General features: G+C 44.1%; 1 protein-coding gene across 1 annotated transcript; it reads left to right on the forward strand.

Moving 5' to 3' along the window:
* Positions 1–670: 670 nt before the first annotated feature.
* On the forward strand, positions 671–13119 carry LOC311149207 (tripartite motif-containing protein 16-like). Its single transcript, XM_084186292.1, has 6 exons — positions 671–1276; positions 1702–1797; positions 11320–11553; positions 11691–11850; positions 11976–12035; positions 12272–13119. Exons 1-6 carry the CDS (start codon positions 680–682, stop codon positions 12781–12783), a joined length of 1659 nt encoding a protein of 552 aa, XP_084042418.1. The 5' UTR covers positions 671–679; the 3' UTR covers positions 12784–13119.
* Positions 13120–16053: the final 2934 nt, after the last annotated feature.

Genomic DNA, 16053 nt, shown 5'->3' on the forward strand with positions numbered 1-16053 from the left:
TTCGGTCATAAGAGACGGTAGAAGCAACATTATGTACAAAATAAGTTACAAACAATGCGAAACAACGAACAAAATAGCACGGTTGGTTAAGAGTCCATTGTGTATTGTTAGATATTACTGCACTGTTGGAGCCAGGAACACAAGCATTTCACTACACCCACAATAACATCTGCTAAATATTTGTGTTAAAATTTGATTTGATTTTTGAAAGTGTTCCATAATTCTCAATCCGCATTGCGTTGTGGCTAAGAACAGCCCTTAGCTGTGGTATTGTATATTGGCCATATACCACACCTCCTCAGGCTTTATTGCTTAAGTAGAACACATAAGTGTATTATAAGGCATTATAAAGGTCATTAAAATAATTATACATATGTTCTTCATAGAAACTGTTACCCTTTATATATTCTAACAACTCACATTTTAAGATTCATTATTTCATTTGTTCCATGTTAAGGACTCTAACCTAGGAACAAAACTATTTGTCTCCCTCTTGCTGTTGCATACAGTTCCTCTCTCTCTTCCTCCCTTCTTCTATCATATCCCTCCCTCCTTTTAACCCCACCCCTCTGGCAGAACCAGGAAGTTTCTCCCCCTCACACAAACTATTTTAGGAGAAAACGAAACTGGTCTGACTCTCTGTGTCGTCTGTCTGTGTGAGAGTGAACAACCGTCCCAAATGGCTCAGCAGGGAGTTCTGCTGGACCAGGACCAGTTCTGTTGTTCTGTCTGTCTGGATCTACTGAAGGAGCCGGTCACTACTGCCTGTGGACACAGTTACTGTAGGAGCTGTATTGAGGGCTGCTGGGATCAGGATGTTCTGAAAGGGGTCTATAGCTGTCCTCAGTGCAGACAGAATTTCATTTCAAGGCCTAATCTGAGGAAAAATAACATGTTGGCTGAAGTGGTGGAAAAACTGAAGAAGACAGGACTCCAGGCTGCTCCCCCTCCTGCTCTGTGCTATGCTGGACCTGGAGATGTGGCGTGTGATGTCTGCACTGGGACCAGAAAGCAGAAAGCCCTCATGTCATGTCTGGTGTGTCTGGCCTCTTACTGTGAGACTCACCTCCAACCTCACTATGAATCTCCTGCTTTGAAGAAGCACAAGCTGGTCAAAGCCACCGCACAACTACAGGAGAAGATCTGCTCTGATCATGACAAACTGCTGGAGGTTTTCTGTCGTACCGATCAGCAGTGTATCTGTTATCAGTGTGTGATGGATGAACATAAAGGCCATGATACAGTGTCAGCTGCAGCAGAGAGGACTGAGAAACAGGTAAGACCAGAACTACTTGTTGGTGACTGTCTGATAAACACATAATTAAAGATACAGTAGGAACTAAGTCTGTTTGAATATGAGAGAAATAAAATGAAATTGATCCTCATCAGAACAAATATGAACACAAACCTTGAGTATATTGAGTTTGATCCAAATGTATCACCATTTTCTAAAGTCAAACACTATTATCATTCTGAATGCCCTTTTATAAGTCCAAAGTTCAGCCTTAACCCTTTGATACGTGTACGCCTACCATAAAAACTATAATCTTTCACATAGCAAGATAAACAAATATAATATTGGAAAGGGACTTCCTCAAGATTATATACCTTCCTCTCTATGTGCCCTATGTTACATTACTATACTATTGATCTACTGGACAAATAAAGCTTGATAGCTCATTGAAGAGTGATTCTCCACAGAGGCAGCTGGGGATGAGTCAGCAGAAGGTCCAGCAGAGATTCCAGGAGAGAGAGAAGGAGCTGAATGAGCTCCAACAGGCTGTGGAGTCTCTCAAGGTGAGTATTGTTGACCAGAGGAGAGGCATCATTTCACTTCTCTACTCCAGTCAGAGAGAGAGAGATGCCCCTATCCAATCCCACTGGCTCCACTGTTGGGAACAGGCTGTCTGGAACCCTTTCAGAGAATAGACTGCTTAATGTAACCGGCGGGATATGAACCCGGGTCTACTGAGGAGAGAAACCAACATCTTGACTGTTTCACCAAGAGGTCATTCCCCATTAGGCTGACACTGATTTTGAAGTCGCAAGAGGGGTTACCTCATCACATAACAAGCACGGCGCTTGTAACGCCAAGGTAGTGTGTTCGAACCCCGGGACCACCCATACACAAAAAAAATTATGCACGCATGACTGTAAGTCGCTTTGGATAAAAGCGTCTGCTAAATGGCATATTTAAATACTCAAGTCCCCTATACATTAAAATGGAGCTCTCTCTCAATTTAATTCAAAGGGCTTTATTGGCATGTGAAACATATATGTTTACATTGCGAAAGCAAGTGAAATAGATAATAAACAATCAGAAATAAAAAGTAAACATTACACTTACAAAAGTTTCAAAGTAATAGAGACATTTCAAATGTTATAATTCAAGTGCAAACAGAGTGAGCCATTCGCCAGACTGAGTTCTGGAGGTGAAATGGAAATTAATTCGACAAGAGTTGTGGTGACTAATCTGCCTCCGTTTATTACTTACGAACAGACCGCAAGTAGTTGGTTCGTTTTGGTAATTTTGCAAGTGGTTTTCGTGTGCTCTCGGCTGGGTGGCAGGTGTAGTCCGTTAAACATGTTGTCTCTTTTCGTAGACCAATGTTTGTTTCTTAACAATCTTCAAGGTTACGCAGGGGAAGGGTGGAACGCAGGGTTTGCTAGCACAGATAGTTTTGGGTGTTTCTAGAGTGGGGATGTAGGGCATAATGCTAGTGCAGACAAGCGCGACCAGCCGGCAGCGGGGGCTAGGACTAGGCTGGACACAATACATTTTGAACACCTTTTTCTGATAAAACTACTTCATTGCATCTGCCATGGAGCCCAGTTTCATAATATTACCATATGTCCCAGATGCTTGCCGTAGGTTAGAAATAATAGGGCATGTTTCACCCTGCCAGCTCCTATTAGTTGTTTTGAGCTCTGTGGCACCAACTCGCCTAATGAAAGTTCTATTCCCAGCCCATTGTTCTGCGTCACAATGCCAGCTTCACTATTGTTGCTAATGAGACCAGCCCGTATTAACATTGTAGCTTTACCTCAGGTAACTTATTATTAACAAGGTTATGACTACTTGGTGAGCAAACTCACTGTTCACCTGGGTACACGTTGTGGTGACCCACAGTGCTACATATGGTTGGCGCATAGCAATCAAACATTAAACATTTTCTGGTCACAGTTAATCATATTTCCTTTCAGAAAAAGGTGTGTAACCTAAACAAAACACATATCCGTCCTCTTTTTCAAGATGTGGTCGATTTAAACAGACAGAATATTTTTTTTCAATTAAGAAAAAACCTTTTAATTTTATTTTTATTGTTTCTATATTACTGCTGGGTAATTAGATATGTGTCATTTACATTACATTTACGTCATTTAGCAGACACTCTTATCCAGAGCGACTTACAAGTTGGTGCATTCACCTTATAGCCAGTGGGATAACAACTTTACAATTATTATAATTTTGCCAGAGCAGCGAACAGTTTTGACTGGGCTGAGCGGGAACTGTGCTTCAGCAGAGGTAGGGGAGCCAGCAGGCCAGAGGTGGATGAACGCAATGCCCTCGTTTGGGTGTAGGGACTGATCAGAGCCTGAAGGTACGGAGGTGCCGTTCCCCTGTCGAAATCTGTAAGTTCGTTGGCATTGAATTGAGCTAATGCTGCGCAGGTTCACTGAGTTGTAAACTAAATGGATAGGTGTAGCTCATTGATTTATAGATCTGACACAGTTGCTACGTCAGATAATGAGCCTAGCAAGTGTCGTGAATGAGGTATGTAGTACCCACAGAAGGCCACAGGGAGGAGCAAGAGAGCTATAAACCTATTCATTTTTTTGTTGCGTTAAATACCCTAAATCAAATCAAATCAAATCAAATGTTATTGGTCACATGCGCCGAATACAACAGGTGCAGAGATTACAGTGAAATGCTTACTTACAGCCCTTAACCAACAGTGCATCTATTTTTAACAAAAAAAGTAAAAATAAAACAACAACTAAAAAAGTGTTGAGAAAAAAAGTAAAATAAGAGTAGGGAGGCTATATATACAGGGGGGTACCGGTGCAGAGTCAATGTGCGGGGGCACCGGCTAGTTGAGGTAGTTGAAGTAATATGTACATGTGGGTAGAGTTAAAGTGACTATGCATAAATAATTAACAGAGTAGCAGCAGCGTAAAAAGGATGGGGTGGGGGGGGGGGGCAGTGCAAATAGTCCGGGTAGCCATGATTAGCTGTTCAGGAGTCTTATGGCTTGGGGGAAGAAGCTGTTGAGAAGTCTTTTGGACCTAGACTTGGCACTCCGGTACCGCTTGCCGTGCGGTAGCAGAGAGAACAGTCTATGACTAGGGTGGCTGGAGTCTTTGACAATTTTGAGGGCCTTCCTCTGACACCGCCTGGTATAGAGGTCCTGGATGACAGGAAGCTTGGCCCCAGTGATGTACTGGGCCGTACGCACTACCCTCTGTAGTGCCTTGCAGTCGGAGGCCAAGCAGTTGCCATACCAGGCGGTGATGCAACCAGTCAGGATCCTCTCGATGGTGCAGCTGTAGAATTTTTTGAGGATCTGAGGACCCATGCCAAATCCTTTCAGTCTCCTGAGGGGGAACCTAACAATCAATCAATCAATCAAATGTGTTTATAAAGTCCTTTTTACATCAGCAGATGTCACAAAGTGCTATACAGAAACTCTAACCCTACTTATAACCTATTTTAGCCTTAACTCTAACCCCTAACCCTAATTCTAGGGTAGGGTAGCCTAGAACACGTTTATAAACTATTTTAGTATTAATTTTATGTTAGTAAATACCATTTTAGTACTGTATAGCATTTATTGTTATTTTTTAAATAAAACCTATGTAACCTTTATTAGTCATTTTATTATATGTATTATTGCAAGGCAGAACACTTGATAAACAACACATTTGTTTTATTTTTTAAATGTGGTTTGAACTGGGTGTGACCTAGTAACCTCTATGTGAAAGTCCAGCAATTGGCATGTCATAGGTGGGGCAGGTTTGAGACTGATCTCCAGAATTAATAAGAAAAATACACTTTATTTCTCAGCTGCCTCACCAATGTCTTTACGTGAATTAATAACTTTTAATTGCTAAATGTTTCCAATAGATGGCTGCATAAAACCACAAAGCATCAGTTATAGGCTACAAGCATAAAATAGCATGCAACCAAAGACTATGTCCTATGATTTTCTAAAAAGGTCACTCATTACTTTACAGTTAGCTATATATCTCGAATTAGGCCTGTGTTGCTTTTGGGAGAGCAACAAAATATTAACTCTAGCAGGTATTGAACACCGGCCAAATAATCACTAGTCAGATGCGCTAACCTCAACCCTAGGAAACATGCATTATATAAAAATGTTCTTAATATCTGATATTGGGAGTAAACAGTCTCGGAATAGAAAAGACAAAACACTGCATCTTCCAGCCCGCCAATCAATTACGTCATGCAACCCTCGTGGTTAGCAAATCTACCTCAACATACCCCTCGCTTGTGCGAGAAGGCTTATTGATAATCGTTATAGTACAGAGTGCTCGCTGTCGCTGACGGCTCAAGCTTTTGTCGGGGCTTGTTGATTTGGCTACTTGTTCGAGAAGGCATACTGGCTCGATGCTGGTTTATCAATTTGACAATGAATGTACTAGAAAAATACGTTTTTGTCAAGCAGAGGTGACTCAATTAATGTTCAGGCTTATTGATAATCGTTATAGTAATGAGGTGTAATTTAAAACATGACCATAAAAACAGGTAATAATAAACATGAATCATCATTATATTACTTCACAGTAATGTGGTAAATGCTTTTTCAGTCCTTCCTCTTGCGTTAGCAGTGTGGAAAGGGACAGTAAAAAGCTCAGGCAGGAGGAGTTTTCCTGTGAGGGGGAGTGGTGGTGTATCCAGGGAGAGAACTAAACTAATCTTCTGAAATTTGTGGTCTTATGCAGCCGTCTATTGCAATTATTTAGCAACTGCAGTAGAACTGAATAATGTGTATGTCCTTACTAAGTGTATATCCTTACTAAAGTAGTAATTACTTAGAATTGCAGAATATATGGATGGGGGTACCAGGAGGGAGGAGAGTAGAGCAGGGTCAAGTGGTGGTGGTACCAGGAGGGAGGAGAGTAGAGCAGGGTCAAGTGGTGGTGGTACCAGGAGGGAGGAGAGTAGAGCAGGGTCAAGTGGTGGTGTTACCAGGAGGGAGGAGAGTAGTGCAGGGTCAAGTGGTGGTGGTACCGGGAGGGAGGAGAGTAGAGCAGGGTCAAGTGGTGGTGGTACCAGGAGGGAGGAGAGTAGAGCAGGGTCAAGTGGTGGTGGTACCAGGAAGGAGGAGAGTAGAGCAGGGCCAAGTGGTGGTGCGCAGGCCGTGGAGAAAGTGGTGGTGGGGAGGTTGCAGCTGGGCTACATGAGCTGAGGCAGGTTTCTGTAGTAACAGAGACTCCGGTGGGCAAAGGCTTGGTGGGCTCATCCCAGGAAATATTGCCTGTCATTGGGGAAGAGGCACTGATCATGGGGGAAGTGCAGGGGGGCAGAGACTGGGGAGGAGGAGGACGGTACCTTGCCAATGGAGGAGGAGGAAGAGGGGGGAGGTGAGTCTGCGGGAGCGGAGGACAAGGCGTCTCGTTTTCAGACGGCTCATTGGATCCAGAGCTGACAGCTAGTCAGGCTGAGGGCCCAGTATATACGCTGAGATAACTTTCTAGTTTCCTGATGGAGACTAAAGGGGAAAAAGAAGGTTCTGCTAGAGTCATATTTGATTGATCCTGGAAGGTTTGTAAGGTCAGTACAACACGTGATGAAGAATGAGGGGTTTAGTGTCCTCTCACCCAGGAAGCGGTATAGGCTGAGAAAATGGGTCATAGGTTCTTAAGGGCATGTCTTCAGAATCTGCTTAAATTGATGTTTTTTTCTGGCATGGCGGCTTTATGGGCTTCTCTACTGGTTTCTGATTGTGGTGATTTCCCTCCCACCTCTTATGGAGATTTCACGGTTAGACTTCCTTAACATGAACGGCGGCAGAGACTGGGGGAATAAGTCAAACAAAAAAATGTTAACGTGATTTTTTTGCAAGAGACACACAGTGATGTGATTAATGAAGTGTATTGGGGGTCTGGTGGAAAGGGGGCGCAGGTGCTGAGCCATGGCACAAATCTTAGTGCAGGGGTAGCAAAAGAGGTGTGTAAGGGTAGGTTGTTAGTGGTTAGAGCCAAAATCAGTAACCTTGTCTTTGCTTTCCAAAATGTGTATGCACCTAGTACAGGGCTCAGTTCTCTGTTTCACCAGGGCCCAGGCAGGTGTCCTATTGGAAATTCCATGTAAAGCTCTTCCAAGATGTCACTTTTTGCTCAAGCTTCCAAGTCATTTGGGAGAGGTGGGGACAGCAGAAGGGGGAGTAACTTCTGTTGTGAGGAGATGAGGGAGCCTGATTGGTGGGTAACTTCTGCTGTGGGGAGATGAGGGAGCCTGATGGGTGGGTAACTTCTGTTGTGGGGAGATGAGGGAGCCTGATGGGTGGGTAACTTCTGTTGTGGGGAGATGAGGGAGCCTGATGGGTGGGTAACTTCTGTTGTGGGGAGATGAGGGAGCCTGATGGGTGGGTAACTTCTGTTGTGGGGAGATGAGGGAGCCTGATGGGTGGGTAACTTCTGTTGTGGGGGAGATGAGGGAGCCTGATGGGTGGGTAACTTCTGTTGTGGGGAGATGAGGGAGCCTGATGGGTGGGTAACTTCTGTTGTGGGGGAGATGAGGGAGCCTGATGGGTGGGTAACTTCTGTTGTGGGGAGATGAGGGAGCCTGATGGGTGGGTAACTTCTGTTGTGGGGAGATGAGGGAGCCTGATGGGTGGGTAACTTCTGTTGTGGGGAGATGAGGCCGCGGCTGTGGAGTTGTACTCTGATTTATAAAGGGCAGAACTCTGTGATCCTGGGTGTTCTCAGGTTCTGCTCACAGAGCTTTCCAAACTCTCTCTGTCACAGAGAAATCAAATGGACCAGGGGCGGTGTGTTCATTAGGGCGATATGGGCGACGCACTGCCAAACGGGAAAAGCAAGGGATTTTTTTTCTAATCAATTATATCACGGCAACAGTAGTTATCAGTGTTCTAATCTAGACGTCTGATCTGCCACTAAATGTCCAATCAGGCTAAAGTCGTGCTTCAAATGGCCCCGCCCGTTTTGGGGCGATTTCAGTCAGGTTGAAAATCGCCCAGAAGTCTCTCATAGCCTCTCATGTAAAATCTTTTTTTTTCAAATATCAGAGCTTTCAATACAATCTCTATGGGTTTCTGAGGGCTTGCACTTACGCGCTTTCGTCATACGTAACATAACCATGAACGTAACTAAGAAAAGAGCGGGTAGCAGCGTCAATCAATTCACGTACTACTATCAAGATGGCTATAGCGTTCAGTGCAACTCGATTGTCTCTTTGAAAGAAGTTCACATCAAAGACCATTCAAAACGAGCTACTGGAGTGTATGCTAGCGGTCATGAGGGAACATATTGTGGAGGAGGTGAAGTCGGCGAACTTCGTAGCTATCCAAGCTGACGAGACCACGGACGTTTCTACACATACACAGCTGGTGCTGAGGTACATAGATAGCAACCACAGAGTGCAGGAGCGCTTTTTTGAGTTCCTTCCCATCTCGGAATCAACCTCAGTCTCAATCGCCAGTGTGCTTTTGGAGAGACTGAAACTGAGAGTCAAACTCATTGCGCAAGCTTACGATGGAGCCAGTGTGATGAGGGGAGAGAAGGCTGGTGTGCAGCAAAATGTACGTGAGCATTTCAAGAATGCCCATTACGTGCATTGCTATGTGCATCAGCTGAATTTTATGCCTGATTTCAATGAGAAAGTCATTGACCGCTTTGCTGCATTGAAAGAGAGAAGAGAACAGTTTCAGTACAAGTAATGTAGCCTCTCTCTCTCTTTGTCCCTCCCTGTCTGTCTCTTTAACACACACACGCCCAAATCAGTTCACAGTTGATGTTGTTTAAAATAGTTATTTTTCATTTAAAAAAAAGTTAAACTTTTTTTTTACAAATCTATACAATTGGCCAGAATATGGTTGTTCATATTTACAAATCTACACAATTGGCCAGAATATGGTTGTTCATTTTTACAAAGCCATACAGATAGCTGTGTTTACCTTTTCTAGAAATTATTTTCAAATTCTGTTTTCAGGCAAAATGTCTATCACTGTTCATTTTCACAAATCTATACAAGAGGGCAGAATATGGAAGTGTATAAACATTTCCTATTACCAATAACTTGCATCAATGTTTTCAGTAGCCTCTATCAAAAGCTCCTGCTTGCTTGTTGTGAATTATGCTCAGGTGCACATATTTCCAATTCAACCATGAGGCCTTTTTGAAGCAAGTAATGTGTATATCAGTGTTGACTTATATGCTGCCCCTGTCTTCATGTTGTTGCTGGACATATCTTTTTTTAAATGTGTGTAGGTCACCTAAATCATCAGAAAAATTGCCCCCCCTGAGAATTTTTTCAGGAGCCGCCACTGAAATGGACATTTCCCTGGCCTTTCACAAACTCTCAGCTGCCGTCTCTGAAGGTCTGGGAAATTATTGGACAGGACGTGTGTTGCTACTGTACCGCACGGAGGTGGGCTGGAGGGAACCAGCATGTGCTCTGTTGAGGAGGGCTGGTGGTTTGGGGCTGGATCAGCAGCTCTTCATTAACATTTAACATTTAAGTCATTTAGCAGACGCTCTTATCCAGAGCAACTTACAAATTGGTGCATTCAACTTAGGATAGCCAGTGGGACAACTACATCTCGATCACAATAAGTACATTTCTTTAAACAAGTCAGTGCTAGCAGGTGAAATAAGTCAGGTGTTAGTTTAGACAAAAGACAGTGGTAGTAAAGGGGGGGTAGAAGGATAACTATTATACTATTGCAGGTATTCCTTAAAGAGGTGGGGTTTCAAGTGTCTCCGGAAGGTGGTCAGTGACTCCGCTGTCCTGGCGTCGTGGGGGAGCTTGTTCCACCATTGGGGTGCCAGAGCAGCGAATAGCTTTGACTGGGCTGAGCGGGAACTGTGCTTCCGTAGAGGTAGGGGGGCTAGCAGGCCAGAGGTGGATGAACGTAGTGCCCTCGTTTGGGTGTAGGGTCTGATCAGAGCCTGAAGGTAAGGAGGTGCCGTTCCCCTCACAGCTCCGTAGGCAAGCACCATGGTTTTGTAGTAGATGCGAGCTTCAACTTGAAGCCTGTGGAGTGTGCGGAGGAGCGGGGTGACTTGAGAGAACTTGGGAAGGTTGAACACCAGACGGGCTGCAGCGTTCTGGATAAGTTGCAGGGGTTTAATGGCACAGGCAGGGAGCCCAGCCAACAGCGAGTTGCAGTAATCCAGACGGGAGATGACAAGTGCCTGGATTAGGACCTGTGCCGCTTCCTGTGTAAGGTAGGGTCGTACTCTGACTAGCAGACCTGCGGCTGCCGGGGGGTGGAAAACCCCCCAAGAGTCGGCACAGCAGGCGGGACAAACGTCTCTTAGGCTGCTGGAGAGAGTCATGGGGGAGGTCCAGGAGGCTCTGCCTGACCCAGTGAGGAGGGGGCTGGAGCAGCCTGAGGAGGGGCCACCACCGTTTCCACCACTGCAAGTGACAGCAGAGACTGGGGACTGGCAGGAGAGTCCGGAGGACTTACTGACTTTTAACACTCTGAGCCTGGGGGAGTTTGAGGAGGTGGGGGGTAAGGTGCTGTACACCCTCAGTGTCAAGGTTAGACACATCAGGAGCTTAGCGGGAGTGAAGGGGCATCAGTGGCAGGGGGTTGTGGGGGCTGAGAGCATGGCAGGGTATAGGTGGAGGGTGCTCTATAAGCTCCCAGTGCTGGAAAGGTCAGGGGTCCTCCAGTGGAGGGTATTACATGGAGCCCTGGACACCAATAGCTGGTTGGCTCGGGTTGACCTGGGAGTTGGAGAGGAGTGTCCGTTTTCTGCAACGACAGACTGTTCATCATGTTTTTTCTGTGTTGCCAGGGTAATGCCATTACTGTTGACGCCTTAGGGTTGAGTTTGAGTTGTACAAAATGATCAACAGTGTGGAGATGTTTCAGGAGGTATGGGGGCTCAGGGGGGGTGTCTGTACGGCTGGAGAGGAGGGGTTGGATGGACGGTTGGAATGTTGTGCTGGATGGTGTATTGTACTGTAGTGTTGGGTACTGTATAATGTGATTGTGTAGAGGTTGTGGTGGCACGCAATGTGCTTTTAGGGGTGGGGGTGTTAGTGTAATGAGGATGGCTCATTAAAGTAAGACAAGTCTCTCTCTCTCTCTCTTTTAACAGAGCTCTGCACAGGCAGCAGTGGTGGACAGTGATAAGATCTTTACTGAGCTGATCCGCTCCATTGAGAGAAGGCGCTCTGAGGTGAAGGAGCTGATCAGAGCCCAAGAGAAGGCTCAAGTGAGTCAAGCTGAAGGACTACTGGAACAACTGGAGCAGGAGATAGCTGAGCTGAGGAAGAGAAGCACTGAGCTGGAGCAGCTCTCACACACAGAGGATCACATCAATTTCCTCCAGGTAACTCAACTGCCTTGATACATGTGATATGAAATTAAAACTCTCAATCATTTGGTTCTGCTCCCTCTCTCTCTCTCTCTCTCTCTCTCTCTCTCTCTCTCTCTCTCTCTCTCTCCTCTCTCTCTCTCTCTCTCCAGAGTTATCAGTCTCTCTCCAGTACCAGTGTATCTTCAGACTTACCCAGCATCGTTGTCCGTCCTCTTCAGTACTTTGGAGATGTGAGTAAGACTGTGTCTGAACTGAGAGAGAAACTAGAAGACGTCCTTAAAGGAGAATGGACCAAGATCTCCACTACAGGTGTGTTGAAAATAATAAGAACATCAACTTTAGACCATTGAAAGTTCCCTACTAGTCATATACATGTGGAATATGGTATGATAATAACATTCCCTCTCTCTGTGAATGTGTTTGTGTGTCTGTAGTGAATATAGTGGATGTTTTACTGCCTCCAGAGCCCAAGACCAGAGAACAGTTCTTACAATGTGAGTCTCTTTATTCTGAAGTAACTAACAGTCTCTTTTTACTGACACTCCTAACAATCCCTCTAGAAATATATAGCAATAGTAGATCTAATCAAAGACTGGGTATCTATCTGACTCCTCATATTTCTCTGATTTGATCTCTGCTGTGCTCTAATCAAAGACAGGGTAGATACAGTATCTGACTTAACTTATTGTTCTAACTCCCCTCATTGGTCTCTGCTCTGCTCTTCTCCCAGATTCCTGTCAGCTCACACTGGACCCAAACACAGCACACACAGACCTCTCTCTGTCTGAAGGGAACAGAAAGGTGACCGATACAGACCAAGTCCAACCATATCCTGATCATCCAGACAGATTCACCGACTACTGTATGGTTCTGTGTAGAGAGGGTATGTCTGGACGCTGTTACTGGGAGGTGGAGTGGAGTGGGGAGTGTGTTTATACAGCAGTCTCATATAAAGACATCAGCAGAACAGGGACAGATGGTGCATTTGGAGAGAATGACAAGTCCTGGAGTTTACAGTGCTGTAGTGGTGGTTATTATTTCAGACACAATAATGTTGAGACTAAAGTATCAGGCCCTCAGTCCTCCAGAGTAGGAGTGTACCTGGATCACAAGGCAGGTACTCTGTCCTTCTACAGTGTCTCTGACACAATGACCCTCCTCCACAGAGTCCAGACCACATTCACTCAGCCCCTCTATCCTGGGTTTTGGCTCTCTGGGACTGCTGAGCTGGTTAAACTGTAGTAGGGTCCACATAGATACTAGTCATGCTGGTGTAGTCTATAGCTGAGCTGGTTAAACTGTAGTAGGGTCCACATAGATACTAGTCATGCTGGTGTAGTCTATAGCTGAGCTGGTTAAACTGTAGTAGGGTCCACATAGATACTAGTCATGCTGGTGTAGTCTATAGCTGAGCTGGTTAAACTGTGGTAGGGTCCACATAGATACTAGTCATGCTGGTGTAGTCTATAGCTGAGCTGGTTAAACTGTAGTAGAGTCCACATAGATACTAGTCATGCTGGTGTAGTCTATAGCTGAGCTGGTTAAACTGTAGTAGCATCCACATAGATACTAGTTATGCTGGTGGTGATGGTCCGCAGATAAAAATGCTGAATTTTTCTGTACAATTATTTTTGTCTGACTGATTTAATCTTCAGAGTGTAATTAAAACGTAATAATGTATTTTTATCAAATGCAATGTTTTAATTGGCTATATTTACATTAATCATGATGTATGCTGTTAATGTATGTTGGTTTTCATTCAGAACCATTGAAATGTTTTCTCAATTGGTTCTCTGTCTCAATGTCATTTTCCTCAGTATCATGGAACAGGTAGTGTTACTTACTTGCTAATTGAACTATATGGGCCGGTTTCCCGGACACAGATGAAGCCTCGTCCTAGACTAAAAAGCATGTTCAATGGAGATGTCTGGGAAACCGGCCCTAAGTTTGGTATAATTTATTCTCCCATACTGCTCAGTCAAGCAACATTAAACCTCTCCAGCAGGTGGAGCTGTTAACCCAACAATAAAAACAGCAGATATCTTGACTTGCCACTCAGTATATCAGTAATGTTCAGAATTGTACATTAATATCATTGGAGATTGATGGTCTTTTTAATCCACTATCTAGAGTCAGGAACAGATGTAGTTAGGTCTGCTACTGTTCAGTTATTAAATATGATTCATGGTGATGGGAAATAAAACAATACATCTAGTAGTAGTTTTCCTTTGCTATTTATTCCAAGGTGTGTCTTTAATTTGTAAATGGATTGTGTTGAAGCTGGCATGTGGTGTGGATGATAGAATAGAGTGAATAGAGGAGAGAAGAGAGGAGGAGAGGAGAACATAATATAGAAGACAGATAAGATAGAGAGAGAATTCATACCCAGGGGAGTTACTGACTCTGGCCCAAATGACACCCTGTTCCCTACGTAGTGCACCAGGCTACTTCTGACCAGATCTAAAGTAGTGCACTACATAGGGAATAGGGTGGAGATTGGAGATTTGCTCACTGGCATTAGAATATTAGAATATCATACTGTAATGTTAGTGGTTGACTCATTAGAATATCATAATGTAATGTTAGTGGTTGCCTCATTAGAATATTAGAATATCATAATGTAATGTTAGTGGTTGCCTCATTAGAATATCATAATGTAATGTTAGTGGTTGCCTCATTACATTTACATTTACATTTTAGTCATTTAGCAGATGCTCTTATCCAGAGCGACTTACAGTTAGTGAGTGCATACATTTTCATACTGGCCCCCCGTTGGAAACGAACCCACAACCCTGGCGTTGCAAGCGCCATGCTCTACCAACTGAGCTACAGGGGACTACATCATGTCCAAATGTATCTCAAATAGATTTGAACATGATTACATTTTACGTTTTAGTGATTTAGCAGACGCTCTTATCCAGAGCGACTTACAGTTAGTGAATGCATACATTTTTCATACTGATGCGAGACAAATGCCAATATCGGTCAAATGACTTGAATGAGATTTGTGCCACAAATGCCAAAACGCTACAATGTGACAACAGTGCAAGGGAAACTAAACCAAAGCATGTTGTTGTCATACCTTGTCCATAGACTGGCTTACAGGGTAGGGAAACCAATGTCATTGTAATTTGGGTGAACTAACTGGCCAAGAAATCCACCCATGCTAATGTAAAGCTTATGGGAGGGTCAGAATTCCAGTCGGGATCAGAACAAATGAATTTACAGCCAGAATTCCAGACTCCTAAAAGATGTTGAGCAGATCGTGGTCCTGGGGAAGAATAGCAACACACACACACACAGAGATCCGCTCAACTGAGTCTCCTACACAGACAGTAACAACTGGCTCTGCTCGATAGCACATTTTCACCCTTCATACAATATAGAAATGTGTTTAGATACATTTATATTCAGAGAGATGTATCCCGTTCTCAGTTTATTGTCGATTCATTTAGTTTGTTCCTAAAACCGACAATTTTGGTCACACAGAAGGAATCTCTGCAGCACTTAGACAGAAAACGACAGGAACCACAGATAAAAAATCTTCATTATTATATCTGCGTCAACAGAGGAATCATGACACTAACAGCTATTGGAAATAGTAGAGGACTTGAGTGCAGGAAAAGACAGCGAGAGAGCGCGATGGAATGGGGGCCAGAGAGCTTTAGAGCAGCACAACAAAGCACTAAATACAAAAACATGACGATTCATGACTAATATACTCAGGGAAGGCGGGGTGTTATCAAATCAAAACGTATAAAATGGCATGACACTTAATGGATGCATCTACACTGCATACTGCTGCAAACTACTCACTAGGCTAAATATACAGATACAGGGACAGGGCTGGGGAGAGAGAGGTGGGACAGGAGACGTGTTAGTTGCAACAGGAAAACAGAAGAGCGACACACACACTACTACGCCAGCATCAAGAGAGGGAGGGTAGCAGTTACCCCTAAGCCAATGACACATGGTCAGATACTTTTTCTATCCTCCTAATACATTAGGATTGAGGGTATGGTGCGTAATCTGATCCTAGATCTGTGGTTATGGGCAAGAGGGACAGTCGTCCACTAATTCAGTGCCATGAGGAATAGATGGGGTAGAGGAATAGTAGACTACTATGGTAATGTAACTTGTGGCTTTAATTTGACCAGAGCCCTATGTGGCTCTGCTCAGTAGGACTCCATGAAGAAACTACATGTCATGGGGGTGGAATGTCGTTTTTGTTTAGATTAAAAGAGGGAAAATACCCTTTAGATGCAGATGGTATTTTTTGTACTCCACAGGACGTTTCCATTATTTATACATACATGCATTTAATCATTTCATAATTTTCAACACTTTTGAAAGCATGGTCCTGTTTGTTGTTTTGTTTTCATTTGTCAGCCCATTGGGAAAAAATACTGAAAAAACAGAAGCGATGGGAAGGTAGCGATCCCATGTTGTTGTCGTTCGCTCCCTCCCTTGTTCCAGCCTCCTCCCTGTTGCGCCCCTTTTTCCACCCGATCG

This window comes from Coregonus lavaretus (assembly GCF_964263955.1).
Source record: "Coregonus lavaretus genome assembly, chromosome: 21".
NCBI classification, from domain to species: domain Eukaryota; kingdom Metazoa; phylum Chordata; class Actinopteri; order Salmoniformes; family Salmonidae; genus Coregonus; species Coregonus lavaretus.